At 54.3% G+C, this 27,402-nt stretch overlaps 6 protein-coding genes across 6 annotated transcripts; 2 read left to right on the top strand and 4 right to left on the bottom strand.

Moving 5' to 3' along the window:
- Nucleotides 1-646: 646 nt before the first annotated feature.
- Nucleotides 647-1,235, top strand: PHYSODRAFT_300893 (hypothetical protein; the record flags this gene model as incomplete). The annotated part of the gene is made up of 3 exons (XM_009528825.1): nt 647-673; nt 705-927; nt 1,003-1,235. 3 exons carry the CDS (start codon nt 647-649, stop codon nt 1,233-1,235), a joined length of 483 nt encoding a protein of 160 aa, XP_009527120.1.
- A 167-nt stretch (nt 1,236-1,402) lies between these two features.
- On the bottom strand, nt 1,403-1,774 carry PHYSODRAFT_300892 (hypothetical protein; the record flags this gene model as incomplete). The annotated part of the gene is made up of 1 exon (XM_009528824.1): nt 1,403-1,774. The coding sequence occupies one exon, from the start codon at nt 1,772-1,774 to the stop codon at nt 1,403-1,405; it is 372 nt and encodes a 123-aa protein (XP_009527119.1).
- A 2,404-nt stretch (nt 1,775-4,178) lies between these two features.
- PHYSODRAFT_410056 (hypothetical protein) lies at nt 4,179-5,171 on the top strand (the record flags this gene model as incomplete). Its single annotated transcript, XM_009528823.1, has 3 exons — nt 4,179-4,463; nt 4,557-4,937; nt 5,010-5,171. Coding segments are annotated over 3 exons (828 nt in total), but the record flags the coding sequence as incomplete, so codon positions are not given.
- Nucleotides 5,172-8,929: 3,758 nt separating this feature from the next.
- PHYSODRAFT_498040 (hypothetical protein) lies at nt 8,930-9,373 on the bottom strand (the record flags this gene model as incomplete). Its single annotated transcript, XM_009528822.1, has 1 exon — nt 8,930-9,373. One exon carries the CDS (start codon nt 9,371-9,373, stop codon nt 8,930-8,932), a length of 444 nt encoding a protein of 147 aa, XP_009527117.1.
- A 1,392-nt stretch (nt 9,374-10,765) lies between these two features.
- Nucleotides 10,766-19,169, bottom strand: PHYSODRAFT_331928 (hypothetical protein; the record flags this gene model as incomplete). The annotated part of the gene is made up of 18 exons (XM_009528821.1): nt 10,766-10,813; nt 11,167-11,364; nt 11,438-11,639; nt 12,418-12,446; nt 12,532-12,729; nt 12,794-13,070; nt 13,142-13,632; nt 13,860-14,147; nt 14,707-14,904; nt 14,978-15,245; nt 15,792-15,896; nt 16,177-16,364; nt 16,715-16,876; nt 17,110-17,175; nt 17,607-17,801; nt 18,290-18,487; nt 18,561-18,774; nt 18,931-19,169. 18 exons carry the CDS (start codon nt 19,167-19,169, stop codon nt 10,766-10,768), a joined length of 3,564 nt encoding a protein of 1,187 aa, XP_009527116.1.
- Nucleotides 19,170-21,101: 1,932 nt separating this feature from the next.
- Nucleotides 21,102-22,024, bottom strand: PHYSODRAFT_502591 (hypothetical protein; the record flags this gene model as incomplete). Its single annotated transcript, XM_009528820.1, has 3 exons — nt 21,102-21,618; nt 21,697-21,909; nt 21,957-22,024. 3 exons carry the CDS (start codon nt 22,022-22,024, stop codon nt 21,102-21,104), a joined length of 798 nt encoding a protein of 265 aa, XP_009527115.1.
- Between the last annotated feature and the right edge of the window lie 5,378 nt (nt 22,025-27,402).

Below are 27,402 nucleotides of genomic sequence, written 5' to 3'. Positions count from 1 at the left end.
AAAAGCAAGGAGCTGAAGGCAGCAAAGTGCAGCTCAGAACTGGGGCCTTACATGGAAGACGGGGTCTGCTGGGTGCGTAATTGCTCTGGTAGCTGCTTCTGGGTATGAATACTCCCGGCATTTCCTCGACAGGAATCAACGTGGACTCGTTATCATTACTGATATCAGCTTGCGTTTCGACGTGGGCGCCGGTTGCTAGAAGCTCTTGGAATTCTGGTACTGCCAGCACGCCGTCGACTTCGATGCTGGAGAAGCTGCACGGTGGTGGCCGCGAGGCCATTTGGTGATGCGAGGACCGAAATGAGAAGTAAAATTTACCCGTCTAATGGGTGCCGTTGACATTTTTTTTTACCTGGGACTGCAGTCCTCCTAATGTCTCATGAATTCAACACCCTTCCCATTCTATTTATTGCTCTACATGTAATTTATTGTCGCTCGTCTCAACTATTGCCTCCGCATATTTTGGACTTTGCACACCGGTACTGGCCATTAGGCTCCAAGTTATGCCGGGGAGAGAAGGGATATCTCTACAAGAGCAAGGAACTCGCAAGAGTTCCTGGTTGGCGCGATCAAGGCGAGTCATCTCGGATCGATTCGTAGTAGCCAATTTTCCTAACATGCTTGGTTGCGATCTGTAGACAACACGATGCCCAAGTCTTCAGTGGAACCCCGGGTACGACTGCTGCCGTATCGCTATTCGTTAGACCCCCGCCAGTAGCGCGGGTTCCAGCTGCACCACCGCCACGATCCATCTCGAAGCCGCGCGAATCGTCATGCAAGGAAATGCGAGCAGCGGCAGCAACCACTACATCGCATGTCCTGCCAAGTGGCCAGCATGTCCATGTGATGAATGGGGCCGAGTTCGACGAGCTTCGTCGGAAACTGCAGATGCAGACAGCTTCTCGGCGCTACAGGAAGCGCAAGAAGGTACGCGTTGATTGCAAACGATGCTAAGAGCCTGGTCTTGCTGACTTGTGGCCTTGCTGGTCTGCACATGTACAGGAGGTCACGACAACAAAAGATGGAGATTAAGGAGCTACAGTCGGAACTCGCGCGACTTCGAGGGCTCGAAAAGCAGTCGCGGGTCAATAAGAAACGATCGCGAGACTCACTCGAGAAAGAGCTCACGCTTCACGAGAAGGAGATCTCGGAGCAAGACCCAGGATGCCGCCAAGAAAGAAGTCGACTGGGTAACGGTGGAATGTGGGCTACCCCTGCCTACGGTACGCCAGTGAAGACTCTTCCAAAGTTTGCATTTTTCACTTTCCACTTTGCAAATTCAAATGAAATGCACTTTATTTAGTACTTCTGCAACACACCTTTATTTGCGTCGAAAGCTCACAAACAGCAAGCGCATTGGACTGGGGTGGTGGCGATTAATCGCCATGAGAAACCTTTTTCATCAAAAAGAAAAGGCATTAGAGCAATACATTGACGGCATCTGCTGCTCCACGCCTAGAACTGCCTCTCTTCTCTGCCTCTGCGCCTGCGTTGATGACCGTCCAGGCACTGGGTGCCTTGCGTCCTTCTCCTCCTCTTCACAGTCACAACGTGGACTCATGGCCACCTCGCTCCAGTCCAAAAACTCGCTTCTCCCTCGGTGGTCTTGGCTCGTGCCGTTCGTTGAATGGTAGTCGATGCTCGAATGGTTGGTGGCGGTGCTACTGCTTCGGCTGCTAGCAACAGTGTTGTCATCGTCGTTGGGGCTGTCGGTCGCTAGCAGCTCCAGGACCTCCTCCATCATCTCGCGGTCACTCGCACTCGAGACGAACATGTAGGTTGGTCGCCAGGACATTCGATGGGAGAAACGCTTCGTCAGCGAGTAGTGCCTGGTGGACGGCAGGACTACTTTTCTTTACGTTTTTTTGTCAAGTCTGGGACCCGTGTCAAAAACCCGGTGAGAAGTGCCTACCAAAGTCGCTCGTCCCGTCGGTTCTCCACGCTACAAAAAATTTAACGCAGGTGTCCCGTAGTGTAAGCGCAGCGTCCCTGGCTAACTTGTGTTTTTGCCACAGCACGGGATCGACGCCATCCGCACTTCAAGCAGGTCCGTACGGCTCTTGCCACGACGTCTGCACCAACGCCTAGTGCGTCACCGTCTGCTTGGCCGTCCGCCGCGTCCTCCAAGTACCTCTCAACGTCCAAATTCAAACCGTAAAAGTATCCGCCTTGCAGTACCCGCCCATGGCGATCTCGAGGTCTCCGAAACCGGCGAAGTTCAATTCAATTCGCTGCAGTCGAGCTCGCTCTATCCACTCAACGCAACTTCAAACGGAGTCGTCTACGCGCACGGAGTCCGGCTGGGAACCTCGACCAGTGCACGTTGTTTTTCACAACGTCCTCGGGTGTGCGGTTCTTAAATTTGAGAATCGACTCTGAGATCAAAGTCGTACAATGGGCACTACTAAACTGCCGGCAGCAACTATGCCGACGTTTTAGAGCGCGTCGAGCAGCTTGAAGTGAGTGCCAAGCAGAAGGAGACGTACTGCGTCGGGTAATTCGAGAAATAGGAACCGAGCTGGTATTCTTGAGGTTGCCTCTGTTCCAGTGGCGTGGTCCCCGTCGACGCGGAAGCGCTGAGCGTCAGTGAAGATGCTCTCGCCCCCAACGAACCCGAGCCACGGGGAAAGCGTATGGCGGCAGCTAGGCCTTCAGCAGCGTTGGCGTTCTAACGCAGGGTACGGACGTTCGGTTTGTTGTATAGCTCTCGCCTGCTGCAACTTCTCTTTTGCCCCTGTGTACATGTGCGTTCATCCTGCGAAGGTCTGGGAGTCCTCGCATGGGGTCTTCTCGTTTCATTCGGGCCGTGGCCGTATGCCCAATACGCACTGAAACCTCAGCCCGATGGACGGCACGACGTGCCAGCTCCTGCTTGTGCCTCGAAACGCGAAGTCGTCCAGCGCTGCAGCGCCTGTCAAAGCTGCGAGTTCGTACGGAGGCTGGCGTCGGAACTCAGAAGCTTGCACTTGAGCGAGTCTAAGCTGCCGTTGTTGCTTGATGAAGCGCCATAGTCAACGTAACGTCCTTCATTGAACGCGGCACTACCTTGTCTTCGCTCAATCCGCTGAGTGTCTTCGCTCAATCCGCTGAGTGTCTTCGCTCTTGGATAGTACACAAACGTGACGACAACTTTACTGAAGGTGCAGCCGTCCACAGTGGTCAATTTACATTGAAAAAATGATTGAGATTTGCCGTCACGCTACAATTTTAATTGTACAATGTAGACATTGAATTGTATTCTTGCGGTTTGTATAGGGGTCTGTATGGACCATTTGATTGGCTACCCACGCACATACAGTTATCAAGTCAACTGTCTTGTACAATACAATAAAATCATTGCAGCCAATTTTCTAATTGTAATTATTGACCCCAATTTTATCAATAGTTTTATTGCAATTTTTATTTACGCAACGCTGCGTCCACTGAGTAATGTGCAGCTCCTTGCCGTCGTTCGGGCCACCTCCTCCACCTCCAAACCCGGTCTGAAAATTGCGGGAGGGAGGACCCACTTTTCTGCTGAAGCTGAGCCTGAAGGCGCTCTATGTTGACCGGTACCCAGATAAACACATGAGCTAACGGGTCCATTGACCTCACCTTGCCTGCCACCTACTCAAACAACCTTGTGGGGTTTGCTTGGCGTCGAAACCTTGTGCATGCAGCAACCAAGCTCGCAGTTAGCGCTGCTCACACTGTCATGCTGCATCGTTGTTACGTCGCTACAATTGACGTCGCCTATCCTGTTCGCATATGTACGATTTGATGCACCGGGACTATCTTGATTATTGTAGGATAAGGAAGCTTTCTCCCAACTTGGCATTCCTTGCGCTTCTCTGTCATTGCATCTATCCAATCAGGACAAGTTCTTCAATGAATTTAGCCAATCACGATCGATTCGTGTGTATCCCAACATTTTCCCAATTATTTTGGGAATTTACAGTCTTGCTAGAATAATATCCAATACAAAAGTTTAGTGTAATTGTTGCATTACTCATATTTGACCGCAAATTCCCAATACAAATCATGATTGTATCGTTGGTGGCTGTGACTCGTCTGCTTTCTCTCCTCTCCCATTTGAAAAGATGCAGCGAGCGCCGAGAGGGCTTGACATCCCGCAAGGGACAGCAGGGCAGGAGGCAGCGGCGATGAAGTGCTTCAGCGAATTCTTAGCTCTTGCTAACATGAATGAGGAGTCAATTGCTAGTATTGCGAAGTCGCTGTCTATTCCTGATGCTCTACCAAGTCAAAACTTTTACTCTTTGCTAACCGCCTTCTCCATTTTCTTGCAAACTAAGCCAAGTGCTCGAGGAGGCCGTCTTGCTAAGGCTACTGCTGTGGGCTATATGTCCCAAGTTGTGAACCTGCTCCGAGAGCGGTACCCTCTGTACTTGTCAGACAGCAAGCGAATTGCGAATATACGCGACAAAATGGGTTCAACTATTGAGGAGCGAAATTTGCTAGCTGGCGTGCAGACTGGTGAAGCTCCAGGCTGCACGCTCGGCGACTTGCGTGTTCTGGTGCAGGAAACTGCGATTAAGGGGGTTGGCTCAGGTTATAAGAGCTTACATGACGCTGCTGTACTAACGTTAATGTGGCACACGTTTGGTCGAGCGATCGATACCTGTTTTGCTAGAAAGAGCCAGCTATCTATGGCGGCATCGGGGGAGCTCTTTCTGCATCTAGCTCGAATCAAGACTTCGGTGGTTCAAGGCATCTCAATTTACAAGGCCGCGACTCACTGGGAGCAGTGTATGCTGCACGGCCTCGGAATGCTGTTCGTCGGAGCGTCGGAGCCTTCCAGCTATGTGTTCCCGCTAGTGCCGCACGCGGCGGCATCGGATTTGCCAGGGGAGAAGACCTACAGCCAAGACGAAGCTATACTCTACTGGGAGAACCTTGAAGAGAAAGCTGAACCAAGGAACGAGCCACCAACAAAGCGCGTGAGAGGAAGGCCCAACGTGTCCAAGTATATTAACGACGTCATCACCATGGTCTGCGAGCGCCAAGCCCAGGCCTCTGCCCCGCTGCCCCCGACGCTCACCGCAGGGCTGAGCAGCCACTCCTTGCGCCGCGGCTCCGCAGCGTATGCAAACGCCTCACCGCAGCTTGCGATCCAGTGGATCTCGACCCGGGGAGCTTGGCTGCTGGACTCGCTCACGAAGGCGTTCGCGTACGTGGGTACCACGACACGCGAGGACCAGAGTGTCGGCAAAGTCCTCGCTGGATACCGAGACCCGCACCTGCCATGCGTCACGCCCAGGATTGCCACCTTGAGCGAGCTTCTTCCTGCGCTCGAGTACGCCCAGCTGCTAACCCTGCGCGGCCAGCTCTTCAAGAACGTCAGCGGCTTCACGGACACCACGCTCAACGTTGACGCCTTAGTCCTGGATGCGGCGCTCGCGTCCCTGCTCATCCATCTTGACGACGTCGTGACGGCAGTCCAGCAGGAGCAGGCTGCCACAGGCTTCACATCGCATTACCTGTACCGCTTCCACGAAGCTCTGGACGCAACCAACGTAGCGCTGGGAGCTCGGCTCTCGCTGGACACGTGCATTGGTTGGGGTCGGCAGCTTCGCACGGCTTGGCAAACGGAGAACTTCGGACAGCTGGGTGAACGCAGCAATGGAAACACCACCATACTTGCCGCAGCCGTCACCCAGATGCTATCGTCCATCGCAGCAATGCAGCGCACACTTCAGAAGCTCGTCGCGGCCCACGAGAGCAAGGCCACCAGCGCTGACGGTCCTGCTCCTTGTCGCTGTGCTGGCCAGGCCCCGCAGGCGAGCACTGACACCGTCGTTGAAGCGCACTCTCTTGCTGGCTGCTTCTACAACTGGTACACACAGGAGCTGTGGCACACGGCAACCCAAAAGAAACAACAGTTTGTTCGCGCTGACCTCAAGGCAGGCGTCAACATCATGATCATAGCAGCAGGGCGAGAGGTAGACGTACCAACGGCGCCACTGGACCGGGACGGCGTCGCGTATCGGCTGTGGAAGCAGCGTGTCTGGACGCTAGCGTAAGACTTGGACAAGAAGGTCAACGCTGCGCTTGGGAGTATCGACGGTAAAGGCCGATCCAAAACCGCGGGGTCGCTACGGAAGCGCTGGAGAAAGCTGCGCGCTGACCACCGCTCTGCGTACGACGCGCCCTGCTCAGCATTTATCACCCGCAAAGCGAACGGTGGCATCGTCGACCGCTGCACACCAGCTAGTCACCAATGGAAGCAAAAAGACTTGGAGTCGTAGGATCACGCAGCTTGTATTAACTCTTAATACATTCCTATTCATACAACATGGATAATCGAATTCAAGGCGCAAATGCACACGTCATCGCCATCCCACAACTTAAGCACAGCGCATGGATTCCCGTCAGTCCCGATACAAAGTCATACACAATAGAAAAACGCTCACATACCGTCAGCGAGCGCGCACGACCTCGTGCTTGGCCGACAGCTACCAAAACCGGCAGCATAACACCCGCCCTGCCGGGTTTTGTAGCTGCTTTCGACGGGTCCTTGCGTGGGGCGCGTGGGGCGCGCCTGGGGGCACTCGGGTCTGGGGTGGTCGGCGGGGGAGGCGTGCGGCACGCTCGGAGCGCGCTGTCGTGTTGGAGATGCGGGGCGGAAAGTGTGAAGGCGGAGAAGGCTGCGCAGCCGGCCAAAAATAAAACCTTAAGGTTTTTTCTTGGCTTTGGAGCCGATAAACCAGTCCATACTTTGTTGAAGTCATTTGGAATCTCACTTATGATTGGCTCTCCTCATTGGGAGCGGCGTTTGGGACCTGGTCGATTAATGTATTCCATGTCACGTCGGAATACAGACATGAAAAAAATCTGATCGTTGATAAAGGCACTGAGTGGGAAGCACATAACCGGGCCATCGAGGTACATGGGTACAGGACCTGCAGGCATTCGTCTGTCTCTAGGTACCAAATGGCACTGAGTCAGGTAATATTGGTACCGAGGTTAAAAAAGAGGGTATTCTATTCAAATAGATTTCATAAATTTCACCAAATGTAGAGATTTTGTTGTGTGGCTCTGAATGCTTCAAGAGCTCTATGTTACACGAATGTTGCAGGAAATAGGAAGTGGTGGCAACGGTCGTTCGAATGTAAAAAGCACTTGGCGAATCTCGTATTGAACAAGAAAACAGTATGATCACCTTGTCGCCTGCTAGTACGGGAGTTGTTGAGGACTAGGTCGCGCCAATCGGGTGTAGAGTTGCGCTAGCAACATTGACGTGCCTACTAAACTACGTTATAAACCTGACAATACTGTGCTACTCTACAAACTGCACGTTACACTAATGGAGAGAGCCTAGACTTGCAGCATTGCCATGACAACGTAAAACCCGCGTATTGTCAACTTCTATTTAACGACGCACCGAAGCGCTCAGTTACGATCTTCGCTCAGTTGGCCAGGCATCCAACTGCCTCACACACGGTCAAATCGACCCTGAAAAGGCGAGTACGCATACAATTCTTAAAGTGCCTGTAGATACATCAATCGAGTATGCATAGTACCTAAAGGTACCCGTACGGTATCTACAGACACACACACACACCAATAGGTACCCTGTCGGTATCTACAGGTACACAGACTATCAGGAACGTACACGTGTGTATTATACGATACGAGCGTCACCCTGAACAGCTTGAATAAGGCTCTGCGCCCACGTATACAACTCGAGGAAGCACCACCGCGTCAACCCTTGATGTTCTTGGTATCCCCGGTCTCAACGCTTCACCACGTCCGTGCAGCCTAGCGCAATCTATCCAGCCGTAGGTCCTGGGTGACCCTTGCGCTTGCGCGGCGCTCTTCAAGCATTTTTGAAATCATGTTGTGGACATCTCGGAGCGTCACGTCCTGGTGTAAAGGATAGGCAGTAATACATTTAAGAACCCCCCTCCCCCCATCGTAGCTATAGCGATAGCACTCACCTCACGCAAACGCTGCATGGTCTGGCAGTTCCAGCTTCGTGTACGTTAACCTGCGAGCAGACGCCCAGGCGCTGAGCAGCGCCTGAGCGCGTCTCCCAGTCATCGCGCAGTCTCAGACACTCCCCCCGACGCTCAGTATACGTGCAGCCTTTGCGTAGTCTCCCAGCCCTCGCTTAGTCTGAGACACCGACTGCCGTTCTGCGCAGTTCTGCCTGCTCTCTCTCTCTGTCAAAGCCGCCTGTACCAGTCCGTGTATTAACCTGCTAGCGATAGACATACACATGAGAGAGCAGGACGGGGGGGAACAGGAGGAGGAGGCGGGGGGGGGGGGGGGCTCGCTCACTATACGTACACGAATAGCTGCCCAACCAGTCACTTGAGGTCCAAACGCGCCAAACTGCAAATGAGAGCCAGTAGAGCCAGTGGATTTTTGGAGGATGGGAGAAAGGGGGAGAGAGGGTGTCAAGATTTCGATTTTTGAAATATCGAAAATCGTCGGTAATTAATTTGCGTAATTTACCGGACTCGTACTGTATCACTCCTTTTAAATACGATCCCACTCAGTGCCTTTACAGTCCACGACACGATCGAGAGGTTTTTTCTAACCCCTACATGTTTTGGTATCACAAAAACCGCCTCGCTTCCCTCATTGCGAAAATGTGCGTCTCACTGTTTAGCACGGCGTCGTTTCCACAGAAACAGCAGTCCAATTTTCCCCAAATTATATAATAACCACCCCATAATATGTGCGCTGATTATAAATCTGCCTTGCATTTGGGCAAATCATTACCACCCCTATGATTTTTCTCGGCCAATGATAAGGCAGTGGATTAGTCGCAGAGTCATGATCGTAGAGAAATGATACTCTGGACGGATGCTCGTTATCCTCATTCTTCCACCGATAGATCGAAAGATGACGTACAGGGCTACAAATGTATCGGATCATATTTCTTAGAATCAGTGTCTAGACTTACTTATGGCTATCTAAAATATTAGCTAGTGTAGTCATCACTAGCACTACTTTCGTCGCTCTCGGAGCTGTTAGAATCCTCGTTTTCACTGCGGCTATCATAACTTTTGATCTGAGCATTCAGATCCACCAAGTGGGCTCTTGCTTTGTCAATGCAGCCTTGAACAGTTTTCGACGACAAAGTTTTGAAAGCTGTATCAAACCGACTTCTGACCTGTTGGAATGTAGTATCCTTGGTGTACTGGCGCCCAACTTCTCCCTTTACATTTGCCCACACATACTCAATCGGCTGTAAATCAGAGTAGTGTGGAGGCGTGAACACTACTTCGTGGCCCTTCTTCTTCGCCATAGTCACAATCTCTGGCTCTACGTGCTCAGCAATGTGCCGTGACAGCTTTTCCCACATGATCGCCCTTGTATCAGATTCAGCGTAAGGCAAGCCATACAACTTACAAGCAGCCTGCATGTCGGATCTCCGACTCCCTTTTCGGGGGTGTTGGGCGGCAACTTCTTGTGATATTTTGCGTTATCCATCACGATGCGGCAGTGGTGCAGTTGGCGGTCTTCCAGACAAACGAGCAGCGTTTCAATCCAATTTTTGAAGTAGTCATGATTGAACATCCCGTGATAATCCTTAGTTTGCTTGCCTCCCTCAAAAATGTCAAGCGTCTCCGGCAAAAACTGTGCTTTGTCAGCCTCGGTATGATCGGCATCCGGGAGGTTACGATATTTGTCGATAATGGTAGCGATAAAGCAAAATCGGCGACCCTTTTGTTTCTCCTTTATCACGTTGGGGTCCGCCGGGTCATAAAGGGAGTCATTATGACTGGAGTAGTTGTGATGTATATAACTTTCGTCGAGATAAACCGTTCGAACGCGATGGGCACTTTCACATGCCATCATCTGCACGTAGCTATCGCGCTTAGCTTCGTTTTCAGCTGACAACCGATATGTCGACCCTTTCCGCTTTCCCCGCTTGAAACCACATCGTTTTACGAAGCGTTGGACGGTGCGGAGTGCTGAGGCCGTAGCGGCACTGTCGGTGACGTCGACGACTAACAACTCTTGCTGTATGAGGTGGTGCATGACGTCCTTGGCTACCGTGCGCTCACGAATCGCGCTGCGCTCACGAATAAACTCGCGCACAGACCTCTCCATATCAACAGTCGCTAATATACGGGACGGCTTCTGCTCACGGTTAGATGGCGCCGATGCCACGGGTAGAGACCGATACTTGGCAAAGTCATTCCAAATCTGACGGACTGTGTTGGCTGAGCGTGACAACAGACGGCCAACTTTGACTGCGAGTGGCTCTTTCTGACCTAATTTGACAGCGCCAGACTTCAAGTTGGCTATGACGATGAGGACGTTAATACGTTCCAGGAGCGTGAGAGCTCTGCCGCGGTTATCTGTTGTGTAAGTTTGAGCTTCTGCGATGATTTCCGCCTCGGCGTCAGGAGTCTCAGTTCGCGCTCTTTTGGATGGAGGCATCTCGATACCAGCGTGCTGGCTTTGGAGCGGTAAAGTGGCTCAGTTGTCATCGAACTGCACAACCCATATTTAGGTTACGGTAACCCCGATTTATCTGAAAAACTGATACTGTAGGCAATATCTAATTTGGCGGGGTACAAGTTTATCCAGTCAAAATAGCCGGATATCATTGGATAATATACAGGTGTGGGTAGGTGACGATAAATGTGCCCTTGAGCGGCCCGTTATTCCGTTATTCCGCAGCTGCGCGCAAGCAACGACGCGAAGAATAGCGACTGCACTAGTTCAACTCCTTGTCGAAGTACCAGCTCCGCCCGATACGTCATTGATGAGCTTCTCCGCAGACGGAAACGGCAAACTGCCCACATCACTTGACTCGAGTCTTGTTTCCACCCACATCACCATCAATTTCTTCCTCGTCCAAACACGAACGCGCCTAATTTCTGCAGCGCTGAGGCGCAGGACGTCGATGGCTGCTCCACCGCAAATGGTCTCCGAAGTACAACGCAGATGTCATTCGGGAGGAGTCCGTTATGAGGAGGGGTTAGTCGCTAAATAGATGGAGGCGAGACTCTCGTAGGGAGGGGGATACGTGAGTTTTCAAAGTTATGCATGGTCGGAGATTGGTCGGAGGGGCTTCATTAGCGCAGATTGGGGCTCATGAAGTCGACCTGAGGTTGGATTTGGATTGAAGTTTCCAGCGGTGATAGTGAGTGAGTGACTAGTGTGGCAATGAAGAGGTGAAAAGGTGGCAGTGTGCGCACGTACCCAGTCGAGTTCCTCCTGCGTGGCGGCCTGGAGTTTGGTGGAGAGGTCGGCGATCTCCTGTTGGCGCGTGTTGAGCTCACTCGCCAGTGACGCCATGGGGCGCTGCTGGTACTGCTTGAGCTGAGTTTCCAATCCTCGAAGGCGAGACAGTTCGGCTCGGAGCTCGTGGATCCGCGTCTGCTGCCGACGGGCTTCAGCCTACAGCGCAAGTACACAAGAACACGTCGGGTCTCGCTCTGTTACGAGCAATAATATTTCTCGTTTGACGAACCTTTTCGAGCTTGTCGTGGCTGATCGACGCCGTCTGAACCTGCAGCTTGCGGCAAAGATCCTCGAGCTCGGCGGCGTTCATGACGTGGATACGCTGCCCTGTGGTGGAGAGCACGTCCGAAGTATCAGATGTAGTTTTCTCTTGGAGCTGCGCGTTTTCGCTCGGCTGTCTCGCTTTCGTAGCGGCCTCGATGCAAGCAGGACTGCAACCATTTCAACGGCAGGATAGCAAGGGAAACAAGTCGTTGTTATGGTTGAGGCAAAACGGTGCTGCACAGTTAGAACAAAGCGGCAAGGTGATGCAAGGAGTTGAAGGCAATACGATTCTGCTCAGAGTACGGCCATACATTGAACGTGTCGTCTCCTGGGGGCGCATATCTTCTGCTTCGATATCAATTTCCTCGGGCATGACTGTTCTTGGAGGAGGATTCCCCATGTCCTCGGCGGTATTGTTATCATTAAGGGTCCCATCTTGCAGGGCGGCGTCTGTTGCTATAAGCTCTTGGATTACGGGTACTGCCAGCATGTCGTCCACTGCGATATCGGAGAAGCTGGCCGGTGGTGGTCGAGAGGCCATGATAACTTGTGCAGTGAAGGCCTGTCCATCAATGCCTTCTCGATCAAGCCGTTTACTAGTGCCCTTTTAACGTCTATCGTCTGGGACTGTAGGCCTTTCGGATGTCTCACCGATCGAGCATGACGAATCTGGGCTGAAGACCATTCGTTTGCAATCTGGGCTGAAGACCATTCGTTTGCAAACGAATGGTGTTCAGCCCAGATTCGTCATGCTCGATGCACTTGCTTCCACCTCACGTCCGTCCAAGGCAGTTTTCTAGTCGTGACCACCAGAAACTCCCATCAACATGTCACTGTGCGCACGCAAAATAGAGAGATACACAAGTCTTCGCGGAATTTCTTCGCCACATTTTACGAATACTAAAAACGAATGTTGGTGGTTCTGGCGTGGGGCAACAGCTTTACTTGCGGAGATGGCTGCTCATCAGGTTAACCTGCTCACATATACACCCAGTGGGAAACAGCACAAATGTTAGCAAATTCAACCTTAGTAGCAAGCAAAAGTTGGATCAGCGTTACCCAGTCGACTTCTTCCATAGCAGCATCCTGTATCTTGCCCCAGAGCTCTGCGATCTTCTCTTTGTGGTACTTCAGCTCGCCCTCCAGCGATTGTTCCGAGCGTTGCTGATAGTTTCTTGATTGCATCTCGAGCTCCTGAAGGCGCGCGAGTTCCGACTGCAGCTCCTGGATCTTCATCTTCTGTTGTCGAGACTCCTCCTGTAAAGCCACAGTTGAGGCACATCAGGTCCTTCCTAGCACAAAATTCTTAACCAAACCGTACCTTCTTCCGCTTCCGATAGCGCCGAGATGCTGTCTGCATCCGCAATTTACGGCGAAGTTCATCGAACTCGGCCCCGTTCATCACGTGAAATCGCTGTCCATTTAACAGGACATGCGACGTTGTGATCGCAGCCGCCGCGCGCATTTTCCTGCGATTTCGCGAAGCTTGTGCGGTCGACCGGGGCGGGGGTGCGACCGGTCTCTGCGCTGCAACTGGTGGCACGGCAAAGGCCGAGACCGTACCTGGGCTTCCACCAAAGAACCGTGCATCGTGTTGTCTGTGCTCATGAGAAACAAAGGGATCAATGTGTTTATGTCGACGAGCAGACCGCTGCAAAGTAAAACTTACATCGTGCGTGGGGTCCAGGGACTCAAACGACCGGCTTGAGGCAAAGACATCATTGCTCTCCCTGGTACACCTTGAGGCCTAATACTCGTCAAGCAAGTCACGCCTAGAGCTGCTTCTGCTGCCTGGTTCTGCTCTTGCACTGCTCTTCTTCCAGTCAGATACTGGCCCTCCTCCTTCTTCTCATCACAGTCGTGAGCTCCCATCACTTGCAGCACCTCCAAGCTCTCGACGCTCTCTCTGTCGTCTTGGCTCGAGTCGTTGATCGAGCTGTGGTTGAATCCCGACAGACTCGAATGATTGTCATTTTTGTTGGTGGTGGTGCTGGTGGTGGTGGTGCTGCTGCAGCTGTTGTTGTTGCTGTTGCCGCTCCTGCTGCTTGCGGCGGTCGACGCGGTTCTATCATCATTGTTGGGGCTGTCCGTGGCCAGGAGCTCCAGAACTTCCTCCATCATGTCTCGATCGCTCGGACTCGGCCCGAAAAGATAGGCAGGCTGTCGCCAAGACATCGGGGACCCCACTTGACTTGATCGTTGCGAGATGAAAAAGCAAATTGACTGATGGGATGTGAGTGCAGAGCGAGCGAAGGTGCGGGCTGCGTGCTTCGAGCAGTGGAATCTGAGACTCGAGGCAAACTACCAGCGATGTCTCCAAAGCCGTTGCTGAATGCTCGATTCTTCCATTGTCATGGGTCACATAAAAAAAATGCAAGGCTGATAACGAGCAGCGCGAACGCAGCGTCTCTGTTGGCGGCTGGGACGGAGCTGCCGCCGCTGCTCTCTTTGCCGCCAAAGCACGGGATCTCCGTCGAAGGAATCCGTTGCAGGGCTTCAAGCAGGTCGGCGTACGGCTCTTGCCACGACGACGTCTGCATCAACCCGTAGTGCGTCACCGCCATCGTCCCAGCTTGGCCGTCCCCCGAGTCCTCCGAGTATCTCTCGACGTCCGGATTCAAGGCGTAAAAGTATCCGCCTTGAAGCGGTGCGACCACCAAGGCGATAAGATAGCCCTGCGCGGCCGTTTGATGTGGCTGCGCTGCTCCGTTCACAACGCTAAACGCGCCCAACCTTCGGCGGAGGAGTCCTGGATCGCTGGTATTGCCGGCACCTCATCTAATGCAATGCCGCTGAAACTCACCAGTAGCCATGGCGTTTCGCTAGGCAATCAATGTGCGAGCTCCAAAACTGTGAATAGGCAAGTGAAGGCGCCGCGCGAGCTCGCCCTGTCCTTTTTGGCGTCGATTGTCAGGCCCAATAAACGGCATGACGAATCCATGATCCTCTTGAAAAACTAGTTATCGGATTTTACTTATATTCGGTTGTAATTGAAGCTATGATCGGGGATTCATGATAGTAAATTGTTGACTGGAGCTGAATTAGCAAACTGGACACTCAAAGGACAAACGCGAAGGGAGCAGGAGCAGCTGCATTTTCAGTTGCGCAGGTGGCAGCTCATCATCGCGTTAATCTGACGGACATGGCAACACAGAGGAAGAAAGAAACCAAAGAGCAACAAGGTCAACAAAGCGCCATCAACAACAGGAACAGGACTCGCCAAGCACTCCTTACCCAGTCGGCTTCTTGCTTAGCTGCATCCTGCATCGTACTCGATAGATCAGCGATCTCCTTCTGGTGGAGCTTCAGCTCCACTTCCAGCGATTCTGGCGACCGTTTCTGGTAGTCTCGTGACTGCGCTTCGAGCTCCTGCAGGCGGGAGAGCTCGGAGTGCAGCTCCTGAATCTTCTTCTTCTGTTGTCGAGACTGCTCCTGCGCGATTGCCAGCATTCAATAAAGCTGTCAGTGAGCCTGATGAGCCCTCCTAGTTTGCACGCAGGCGTACCATTTTGCGCTTGCGAAAGCGACGAGAGGCTTTCTGTGCCCGCAACTTACGGCGAAGCTCGTCGAACTCGGCACCATTCATCACATGCACGCGCTGCCCATTGGAGAGGACATACGCCGTTGCTGTCGCAGCCGCAGCTCGCATGTTCTCGTGCACTTCACGCAGAGGTTGCGAGGCGAGCCGTGGTGGGGGTGCACTTAGCAGCTGGGCCGCCACGCGCGTCAAACTTGGTCCGATCAGTGTCGACGCTGCAGCAATCCGGCCGGGGCTACCAGCAAAGATTGGGGCATGGTTTTGTCAACAAACCGAATCGACAAGCGTATCAAGAACTGGCTTACATTGGGCGTGACGGCCACGGACTCTTAGCTGGCTGTAGAGCCATCATCGCTCTCCCCGGCGCAGGTTGGGGCCTAATTCCCAACAAGCACCTACTACCAAATGCAAAACAAAACAAAAAAACTCGTCAGGCTGGTGATCTCCGAACGAGGTGGTAGCAACTTCCTCAGGAAAAAATAAACGTTCGAGGTTAGCGCACAAACACCCGTGTTGGGAAGCAGGAGTCGCATACATTGACGACAACCGCTGCCCCTCGCCTAGAGCTGCCTCTGCTATTTGCGTCTGCTCCTGCACTTCTGCCTGTCCTGCAGCTCTTGGCCAGGCACCAAGTAAAATTCCTCCCTCGTCTTCTTTCCGCAGTGGTCGTTTGAGCACAATGCTTTCCCGATCCGAGACTCCACCTCTTGCCAGGTCTCTGAGCTTTCGCCGCTGTCTTGACTCGTGTCGTTGATCGAGCCGTAGTCGAATCCCGACAGACCCATTGCTGTTGTTTCCGCTGCTCAACGCGACACTATTGTCGTCGTTAGGGCTGTCCGTGGCCAGCAGCTCCAGGACTTCCTCCATCATGTCATGGTCGCTCGGACTCGGACCGGCCATGTATCGCCAAGACATTGTTTGAACGCGAGGAAAGAAGGCGACTGGCGGGGAGTGGGCGGAGAAAATGCGGGCTGCATGTTTCGAGCGGTGAAGTCTGAGACCCGTGTCCGAAGCCGTTGAGAAAAAAATGTACTCGTCCCGTGGGTCACAGCAAAATGGCGATGCCTTGTAGGGCAAACGCAGCGTCTCTGTTTCCAGTTGGGCCGGACCAAAACCACGGGATCTCAGTCGACGGCATTCATCCCCATTCACATGTCAACCTGTACAAGTATTCGCCTTGAGCCAATGTGGCCAAGGCGATGAGGTAGTCCGTAGTGCCCGGAGTCGTGATGTGCTTGTACGAACCGCAGGCGAAGAGAGAGCCAACGCGGTGCGCCGAGCTTGCTCCCGGTCGCTCGATCCATTCAAAGGTCCTTGAAATGAGGTCGTCTTCGCGCACGCGCGCGGAGTCTGGCTTGGAAACAGCACTATTGTACGGCTCCATTCAAAAACCCGAGAGCGCACTTCATGAAATTGAGAGCCGACTTTGAGATTACGTCGTACTGCTACACGACCGACAGCAACTGTACCGACGATATAGGCAGCTTGAGCTGTCTGCCAAGCACTATGTCAATGGAACCAAGGTCGCAATCTTGAGGTTGCCGCTGTTCCAGTGTCTGCGAGTCCGTAGTCCTTATCGACGTGGAAGCGCTGAGCATCCGTGAAGGCCAACCAATACGAGCGACTGCGGACAGTTCCGCTTGAGCACGGCGGCGGCAAATACATTAGCGACTTGGTGTCGGACTTGGATACTTAATTGGAGACGTTGGCGTTCCATCGCGTTTGGCGACTGAGGGCGGGGGCATTCTGCTTCTTCGCCAGCTTTCGCGTCTGCGGCTTCTTGTTTGCCAACTTTGTGCATGTATTCGACCCGTCAAAGCCCGGGGGTCCTTGCACGGAGCCTTCTCCGCTGATGCCTGAAGCGCACTGAAACATCAGCCCGGAGGTCGGCAGGGCGTGCCAGCTCCTGGCAGGACTTAGGCATACCTTAAAAGGAAACTCCTCCAGCTCTGCAGTGCCATTCATTTTCCCCTTTTATTTGTTTGATCTCTTCCGGTAGATGAAAGTTTTACTTTAGCGCAAAGTCAGCGAGGAGCACCAATCGATCACCTACGAGCGTCTCACTGGCAGTCGGAACAGGGCCGCTCAAAACCCAGCACCTTCAAAGGGATCTCCAACACGCCGTCGTTGATGCGCAACGTCAAAATGATGTTGAACGTTCGAAGCTGCGTCGGAGCGAAATTTTACCACTAGACTTTGGGATTGCAGCATGTCCACACGCACCGTTCGAGGGCTTGCAGCATAGTGACCGACCACAAAATATCCGCGCGATCGTGTGAACGAACGTCGCCAAAGGCCAGCGGCGGAGTCGGAGTGAGTTGCAGCCGAGGGAGATACGTCTTGGTAGAAACCTCAAAGGTTAAGTGTTGAGCTTGTAAGTCCTCGAAAAACGATGGACGCGAAGGCGCTCAGCGGTTGTACTGGAGCATGAAGGGAGAGCTCGACGAATCCAAGCTGCTGCTGCCGCCTGATAAAGCTCCACAGCCAGTGGCATTCTCGTTATCAAACCCCGTGCCGCCCTGCTTCCGCTCTATTTGTTGAATTTCTTCTGAAGTCTTCGCTCTTGGGTTATACACAAACGTGGCGAGAGCTTCACTGAAGAGTTCGACGTAGCCGCGTTCTTTGCGTCGTCCGTACACTTCTCGGTCGTCCTGAACTCCTGTAGCTGGACCTTCTTCGCCTCCAAACCAGTCGATGTCTTGAGCGTCAGCGGCCCATTATTCCTCAGCAGCGGCTCGACTGTCCGCGCAAGCAACGACGCGAAGAATAGCGACTGCACGGGCTCAAGACCCTGTCGAAGTACCAGCTCCGCTCGACGCGTCGATGAGCTTCTCCGCAGACGGAAACGGCAAACTTGCCCACGTCACTTGACTAGAGTCTTGTGCCCACACCACCATCAATTTCTTCCTCGTCCTCCCAGATAGGGATGCGCATAATTCCTCGCCGACGCGCAGGCCGTCGATGGCTGCTCCACCGCAAATGGTCTCCGAAGTACAACGCAGATGGGGACGCGCCCGAGAGGCGTCCGTTACGATGAGGGGGCCCCTCAGAGGGGTTAGTCGCTAAATAGATGGAGGCGAGACTCTCGTAGGGAGGGGGATACGTGAGTTTTCAAAGTTATGCATGGTCGGAGATTGGTCGGAGGGGCTTCATTAGCGCAGATTGGGGCTCATGAAGTCGACCTGAGGTTGGATTTGGATTGAAGTTTCCAGCGGTGATAGTGAGTGAGTGACTAGTGTGGCAATGAAGAGGTGAAAAGGTGGCAGTGTGCGCACGTACCCAGTCGAGTTCCTCCTGCGTGGCGGCCTGGAGTTTGGTGGAGAGGTCGGCGATCTCCTGCTGGCGCGTGTTGAGCTCACTCGCCAGTGACGCCATGGGGCGCTGCTGGTACTGCTTGAGCTGAGTTTCCAGTCCTTGAAGGCGAGACAGTTCGGCTCGGAGCTCGTGGATCCGCGTCTGCTGCCGACGGGCTTCAGCCTACAGCGCAAGTACACAAGAACACGTCGGGTCTCGCTCTGTTACGAGCAATAATATTTCTCGTTTGACGAACCTTTTCGAGCTTGTCGTGGCTGATCGACGCCGTCTGAACCTGCAGCTTGCGGCAAAGATCCTCGAGCTCGAAGGCATCCATGATGTGGACATGCTGCCCTGTGGTGGAGAGCACGTTGGACGCGCAGGGGCTCAACTTTTGCGGCACATTCTTCGGTGTTGGTGCCTCTGGTTCCCCTCCATCAGCTACTGCAGGTGCCACCGTGCTAGCTGGACTGCAATCATTAGAACGGAACACAACAAGGGAAGATGGAGATGTCGTCAAGAATTGGGCACGAACGATGCTCCGTGGTTAGCACGTAGTCTTGAAGCAGTAAGGTGATGCAAAGGAGCTCAAGGCAACACGGTGCGGCTCAGCAACAGGGCCATACATTGAACGAGTGGTCTCCTGAAGGCGTAAATCTTCTGGTAGCTGCCTCTCGATATCCATTTCCTCAGCAGGGATGGATACCCCCGGGGCCCTTTCGGCGCTCAGCGTGGCGTTGGCGGGCTCTTCTTGCATGGTGGTGGGAGCGTCTGCTGTTAAAAGCTCTTGGATTTCTGGCACTGCCAGCACGTCGTCTACTGCGATGCCGCAGAAGCTGACCGGTGGTGGGGGTCCAGACGCCATGGCACGTATTGGGTCGGTTGGCCACACACTTGCGTAATGGGCAAATGAACTAAAAGCAACATGCACCTGTCAATCCCGCCAGTGTCACGTTTGATGTCGGATCGTCTGGGACTGCAGTCAATGTCTCACCAATGCAGCATGACGAATTCAAGACTACTTCTAGTCGAGATCGCCGGTTCTCAACAACAAACTGGTTAACCGAAAAATGTTTTAACATTTGTATCACTTAAAAGTGAAAAAGGAAATCCGTTGTCACTGAAGTCACGAAAAAATGTCACCTCTTCACTTAAGGAAAAAAAAACACTCAAGAAATCATTGAAAACAACTATCGGTGTAGCATCTTCACTAACGCAGGTGGCTGCTCATCACGTTAACCTGTGCAAAACATCACAGCGATCTGGTGTCAGTAGATCCAGTAGCATCCGTCATAGCCGAACCATTAGATCATTACCCAGTCGACTTCTTCCTTGGCGGCATCCTGGATCTTTCTCGACAGGTCGGCGATCACCTCCTTGTGGAACGCGAGCTCTCCCTCCAGCGAATCTTGCGAGCGTCCTCGATAGTTCCGCGACTGCATTTCGAGCTCCTCCAGACGAGAGAGCTCCGACTGCAGTTCCTGGATCCTCGTCTTTTGCTGTCGGGACTCCTCCTACTCAACCAGGAAAACCACAAATGAGCATGATCAAGCCATGCACGTTTGCAATCAAAGCGTCCTACCTTCTTGCGCTTCCGATAGCGCCGAGAAGCTGTCTGCATGCGCACTTTACGGCGAAGCTCGTCGAACTCGGTCCCGTTCATCACGTGGACACGCTGTCCACTTGGCAGGGTATGTGACCTATTAGCTGCCGCTGCCGCCGCTGCTCGCGCTGTCATGCGTGAAGACACCGTTGCTTCACGCAAGGTGAGTCGTGGCGGAGTTGCAACAGGCAGCTGGCCAGGCACCAGTGGCCCGACATCGGTCGATGCACCAGCAGGCATACTTGGGTTGCCAGCGAAGAATCGAGCATCGTGCTGCCTACAGAACACGGAAACACGTGAACCCCGAGCTAAGATACGAGTATAGAATAGATGTCGTACATTGAGTGGGTGGGCCAGGTGCCCAACCGATTGGTCTGGGGTATCATTGTTCCCCCCGGCGATATTTGGAACCTAAATTGCAGGAAGCACAACACCAAAACACGACAACAACGGAGGGAATTGTTAGTTAGTGAGGAGAGGCCAGTGGGTGAGATGTGCCACCAGCTTTTGTTTTCAGAAAGGGGAAAACAAAATTTCAAGGTTAGCGCCGTAGGGAAGTAGGGGGTCCATACATTGACGACATCTGCTGAGCCACGCCTAGACCTGCCTGCTTCTGCTCCTGCGCTGACCTGCGTTGAGACGCCGCGTGAATTGCTTGCATCCCCACTTCCTCGCCACCGTCCCCATTGGGACCAGCAATCTGCTCGCTCCGAGGGTCAATCACTTGAATCATCTCCAAGCTCTCCACGCTCCTTTGGTCATCATTGCTCGTTGAGCTGTGGTTGAATTCCGACAGACTCGAGTGATTGTCGTTATTGTTGGTGGTGGTGCTGCTGCAGCTGTTGTCGTTGTTGTTGTTGTTGTTGCTGCTGCTGCCGCTCCTGCTGCTTGCGGCGGTCGACGCGGTTCTATCATCATTGTTGGGGCTGTCCGTGGCCAGGAGCTCCAGAACTTCCTCCATCATGTCTCGATCGCTCGGACTCGGCCCGAAAAGGTAGGCAGGCTGTCGCCAAGACATCGGGGACCCCACTTGACTTGATCGTTGCGAGATGAAAAAGCAAATTGACTGATGGGATGTGAGTGCAGAGCGAGCGAAGGTGCGGGCTGCGTGCTTCGAGCAGTGGAATCTGAGACTCGAGGCAAACTACCAGCGATGTCTCCAAAGCCGTTGCTGAATGCTCGATTCTTCCCTTGTCATGGGTCACATAAAAAAAATGCAAGGCTGATAACGAGCAGCGCGAACGCAGCGTCTCTGTTGGCGGCTGGGACGGAGCTGCCGCCGCTGCTCTCTTTGCCGCCAAAGCACGGGATCTCCGTCGAAGGAATCCGTTGCAGGGCTTCAAGCAGGTCGGCGTACGGCTCTTGCCACGACGACGTCTGCATCAACCCGTAGTGCGTCACCGCCATCGTCCCAGCTTGGCCGTCCCCCGAGTCCTCCGAGTATCTCTCGACGTCCGGATTCAAGGCGTAAAAGTATCCGCCTTGAAGCGAGGCGGCCAAGTCGATGAGATAGTCCAGCACGGCCGTTTGATGGGGCTGCGCCACCCCATAGACACCGCTAAAGGCGCCCAACACGAGCGGAATTTTCCGTTGAGCGCGCAGATCGCCCAACGCCTCGCGCATAGCGACCTCGTAGTGCAGCAACGTCTCCGGCACCGAAATGTGCTCGTACGAGCTGCAGGCAAAGTGCGAGTCGCTGCAGCCGAGCTTGCTCTCAGTCCCCGTGCCGTTGAGGTAGTCGACGCAGCGCGTCTCCTTCTGCTCCGCCGTCAGCCCAAGCTGCTCGAACTGCTCCACGTCGTCCGTGCAGTTGCTGTCTGGTGTGTAGAAGTAGTTCTGAGGGCGGACGCCGTGCGCGTGCGCGTGCGGAGCAAAGACGATCTTGTGGTCGACACTCACGTTGAGTGGATTGAGGGTTGCGTTCTTGAGGTTGCCGCCGTTCCAGTGGCTGCTGAGCGCGTAGTCCTCGTCCACGCGGAAGCGCTGAGCGTCTGTGAAGGAGCTCGCGCCCCCAACGAACACGAGCCACTGCGGACAGCGCTCCAGAACGGCGTTGGCCAAGACCTCAGCAGCGTTGTGCCAGTCGGTCGTCTCGTCGGAGTCTGAAGCGTTGGCATTCCACTGCGCTCGCAGCATCTCGTCCTTGAGGTCGACCCCGATGATGTTCCAGAAGCGCGTGCCACAGAGCTTCTCGGCGAGGAACGTGACGGCCTTGTAGGCGCCCGACTCCGTGACGTTCACGAACGGGTTGGTGTACCAGAAGGCGTCCTGCTCGTACTTGGTGAGGCGGTGGATATCCAGCAGCACCGTGAGCTTGCGGTCCTGCAGCGTCTCGACCACTCGAGCGAGGAAGTTGATGTAGTCGACGGCCTCCGGGTCGTTCCAGGTCGTGAGCTCCGGGTTCTCGTACGCGTGGATGTAGGAGACGTGCGGCTTCGGGTTGGCGTTCACGTAGTCGGCGTTGAGCGAGAGGCGGATGGAGTTGAAACCGTTAGAAACGAGGAACTCCTGCAGAGTGCTGATGGTCGTGGCCTGGGTGCCCTTGGAGTTGGGGCTCTCAGTGCCCCATAGCCCCTCCGGGATCATGTCGATCTTCTCCATGCCGCTCCACGACACGCCCTTGATACGGATCTCCGTTTGCACCGACGGGTCCATTGGGTCCACCGCCAGGATCTTGCCCCCTTTGGCCAGGTAGTTGGGCTGGCGGCACTCTAACCAACAGGAAATGGTTAGTCGCATGCGTGGCACGACTAGTCCGACGTTGCATGACGTACCCAGAAATCCGTGAACGGAGTGAGCGAGTGCTACAAGAGCAAGAACTGGAGCTGAGAACCGCATTGAGAGAAGGTGGATGGAGGCTGGAGGAGATTGAGGAATGAGGAAGGGACTGGGGTGACTGCACGTGCACGTGTGAAGGACTCGTGGCCCTGGGTGCAACCGCTTGAAGTTGTCATGGTAACGATTAAATTAATCGCTCATGCAACTCTACATCCACTTCAGTGTAGGATATCATACGAATGTCAGCCGGAGAGGGTGAAACTCAGCGTCATAGAGCAGACACTTACGAGCGTTCCGAGCAAGTGCTTCTGGATATCTACAGTATCAGCTTAGGCGTTCCAAGTTTTGACAGCATCAATTCACAAAGCGAAACCACTGGAAAGACAGCTCTCTACGACTGGAGAAACTACCCAGAGTAAAACTTCTTAATCGTTGAAATGAACCCCTTCATACAAAAGCACAGCATTTGTGTGTGTGAGAGAGCTAACACACAAACGTACAGACACAAATCCTTTGAAAACGCTTACCGTAGTGCCCCACGGGCAAGTGCAAAATGAAGATGGTCCAAACAAAGAGATGGCCTTACAACGCGTGCGCATGGGTCTCCAGCACAAAAGCCAGTTGATACAGTGGCGAGATCCCAAACTTCCTCTGCAGCAAGACGACAAGCACCACAAATCCAGCAAATTCCACCATCGCGAACATGAAAATTCCAACGATCGCCAGTTTTTCTACTCCGAAAAATGACATGTGCGGGTAGTACATCGCCACTGGAAGCTACGAAAGTAGCAAAAGTGTGACCGGGTCACACAGCACAATGCACAGAGGAAGTGCGTGCGGATATTACTATCCAGGTGAACAGCAGTTCACCAGTTCCCGGCCTCAAAGGGAACGGTTTGCTACAAAGGAGTAGGTTATAAGACTGACTGTATTTTGGTAGAGGTTAACTTGGTCGTAATACAAACTACAAGTTAACTATACAAAAGCCCACACAAACTCAAATGGTTGGCTTGCGGAGCTACTGGTACCATGTACCATGTACTCGGGAGAGTGACACCGTCACTCTTCATGTAATGGGTACACTTGATTGTACCCCGTTACATCCTCCCCCACTTATCTGAGAATCACATCTGATTCTCCAATCAGCTTCGAGAGAATCCGAACACCCAAAGGTCGGATTCTCGGGCGCTGCCGCCGCAAGGCTGGCGCGCCTCATCGTCACGCCCACAGTGACTTGTGCCCGCAGCGGGCACCCCGCGCGGAACCCCCCTGCCCTCGGCGATGTTGGCCGCGATGCCGACGTGTTTAGTGGCCGTATTCACAGCGCTAGCAGGCGCAGAGTGCCTCGGCACGGGATGCATGTGCCTCCAAACTTGCGGTGTCCCTCGTAGACAACCAGCAGTTGGCGTCGCATGGCCCTCGGGCCCCGCTGGCACGTTCATGCTGCAGTGCCTCCCGCGAGGGACAGCACCTATCCGGTCAGCGCGTAGCGTAACCATGGAGAGAGCTGTGCTGCTCATCTTCGGCCATGACAGCGGCCCGACAGGGCCCCGCTCGTCACAGCACGGTGTGCCGGTCGGCCGAATACGTCGGCTCGACCCATGGGCTATGGTCAAGCGCTGACCACAGCCATGAAGCGTCATGCTTTAACGTCGTGTTTGCTAGAGCGACCATGGCTGCTTCCAGCAACCCGCTCATCATAGAGAGCAACGCGGCGGACTTGTCTAAAGCCCTGCAGCGCGTCACGGCCATCACGTCGCCGACGCTAAGGTGTCTTCCTTCGACACCAGGGTACCGCAAGGGTACTTCATCGTGGTGTGGGGTGTATTGCCCTCCGTCACCGGCGATCGCATCCTGCGTCGCGGCGAGGTGTGCGTGCAAGACCGCATGGCACACAGTCCATACAGGACCTCAAGGTGTACGAGAGCACCACCTCATACACCAAAGGCATGTCGTGTATGGCACGTACCACGACTGCCATAAGTGTCTCGTGCACCTCAAGTGCCACGTGCACAAGTAGTGTCGCGTGCACTAGGGGTACCTCGCGTACACCAAGTGCCACGCGCACAGTGAGCGTCAGGCACCGCGACTATCTCACAGGTTGTATGTGCCACGTGCATGCGTATGGCTTCGCGCCTTACAGGTGCGGCATGTGCCGCGCCAACTATGAATGTCTGCAAAGGCAACACGTTCGGGTTCTCCCCTCGTGGGCAACACCCATGCTCGGGACTGATAGCTACCTGGCCGGCAGACGTGCCGCGTCCAGCGTAGCAACAGCCTGGAGCTTTGGCGTGGTGCTGATGGCTACCTGGCCGGTAGACGTACCGCGTCCAGTGTTGCAACAGCAGCACGCTGCGGCATGGTGTTGCGTATGTACACATGCCATCGTCCGCGGACCAAGCCGCAGACTGGCAGCCATGTCTTTGCCTGACGGAGGCAGCCTTCCAGCAGCGAATGCGCGCGCCATCTTCGGCCCAGCAGCGACAGTAGCCGCTGCCAAGGTTGCTGGCCATCGATCACCATGACCATGGGACCTGAGCAGCGATGCATCAGGTCCAGCACCTTCGTGCAATACTTCGTGAGTGGCTACACCATGCAGCCACTACACTGGCCTCTACGACGAAGCAAGTCTCATGCCAGAGACCTCGGGAGGAAGGGCACTTCCGATCCCCTCCCCCACTTACGATTTGAGCCCCGGCGGGTCAGGCGCCACCCGGCCGCCTAACCTCGCGCCGCCCTGCAGCACCGAGTCACCGTGCCAGCAGACTCTGGTGGCACGGGCAGCTACCCTTCTTTGGCTCTGGGTCAACATCGTCGATCAGGGCTTGGCATCTACCAGCCTATATGCAGTTTGAGTCTGCGTAACTTGACGTGTTACTCTGTTACCCACGTCTTCTGGCAATGACACCCATGACAGCGTACGGCTTGTCCTGCATTCAGAGTAGCTGCATGGCATGCACGCATACTCAGACTCAGCCATCTCGGCACCGAGTCATGGACACTTGTTGTCCCAACGCCGCACAGTGCTAGGCGCGACAGACCGTACAACGATCCCTGCCGCGCAGCGGTCTTTCTTCAGGCCGAGCATGCTCCTGCATGTGGTCATTGAGATGTCGCCCTCCGGCAGACACGTTTCAGTCGTGATCGACCATGCTCGCCGAGTCGGCGGCGACGCAACATGCATCGCCGCAGGTACGTCGTGTACCCAAGCCACGTCTTCTGTGCGCATGGCCACAGCTGCGCTGGTCGACACCCAGTCGAACGTCATCCATGATGACTGGGTGCCAAGCCCTTGGAGGTAGGAAGTGCTTCCGCGCACTCCTCCCCCGCTTAAAATCAAAGCCGCGCGGCGCCTTCAAGAGGACCGTGCGGCTATGACATCGTGACGGTGTCACGAGCCTCTTAAACTCCGTGTGGTCATCCACCACACGCGAGGAGACCCAAGTGACCTGATCACTAGTCTTGGTCATACTGACCGTGCGTGGAACTAAGTTACCCACGCTGAAGTCGCTTCGAGCGACTCCTTCCGGCTCATGCGGAGCCTTACGGCATCGTGTGGAACTACGTTACCCGCACAGGAAGCGCATCATGTGGCTTCACAATCCGTTACCGTCTGAGTGACGCGTGTGGAACTATGTTACCCACACAGGAAGTGCATCGTGCACCTTCCTCATCAGTTTAGGTCTGAGTGACCTGGTGTGGAACTGGGTTACCCACACAGGAAGTGCCTGAAGCGCCTTCCTCTTCAGTTAAGGTTTGGGCGACCGTCCGTGGTACTTGATTACCCACGCCGGAGGTGCCTTGAGCGGCCTCCTCAGAACTTCATGCTCTGTGCGGAACTAAGTTACCCGCTAGTCAGTGGTCCTTGGTTACCCACCTGGTGGTGTCATCGAACACCACCCTTGTCAATGTTCATACCGAGCAATGACTCTCAGCACTGGAGTTGCCTGTTGAGGCAGCTCCACATGCCAGGCATAACAGCCCTCGGTTGCAGATACACTGCACCTTCTTCATGGAGATCAGCATGTCAATGATGCCTCCCTTCTTCTTCTTCGTCTTGTCGGACGCATCCAGCGCCCTGGCGGTCCCATCGGACGCCCTTGTGTCTGTCCAGAGGTGGGAACATGACTCACCAATGCTCTGTCAGACACAGAGGGTCGACTTAGCCTCAAGGCGTTGTCGCGCTACTCGACTGAGAGCCTGTGCAGCTTGCACGGCGCACTCAGGGCCAAGTCATACTTGCTCAAGCCGAGGGCATATACGGTTCCATGCCCAGGGCCGGCTTCGGCACGATGTCCGGGACGATGTACGGTTCCATGTCCGGGACCATGTGCGGTTCCATTGCTGTCAGCGCCCTCGAACGCGGCAGCCAGGGTCACAGCGGACCCCAAGGTTCTTCTTCGGCCCAGCCTCAGTCAATGAGACCTGACCTTGTGCTTAGACTCTCTCGCAGAGTCTTGGCAGTTGTGTCGTTATTCCAACCGACATATCTGGCGACGTGCGAACATCCACGCGATGTCCCAGACTCAATCATAGCTAGGGATACCATTACCCCCGCACACTCACGTGTACTACCGACAACCCATCGTTGTCCTTCACCAATGCAAGCGTCAGTGCTCGCAAGGGACCCCGGGTCTCTGTGGTGTACGCGTTCCGTACACCCATCACAAAGACTCGGGCCAACCCCAGCAAGGCACTCGTCCTTACTGGTGGTTGT

Source organism: Phytophthora sojae, assembly GCF_000149755.1.
Source record: "Phytophthora sojae unplaced genomic scaffold PHYSOscaffold_4, whole genome shotgun sequence".
NCBI lineage: Eukaryota > Oomycota > Peronosporomycetes > Peronosporales > Peronosporaceae > Phytophthora > Phytophthora sojae.
The sequence above is the reverse complement of the archived record's forward strand: the minus strand, read 5'-3'. Positions and strand labels throughout refer to the sequence as shown.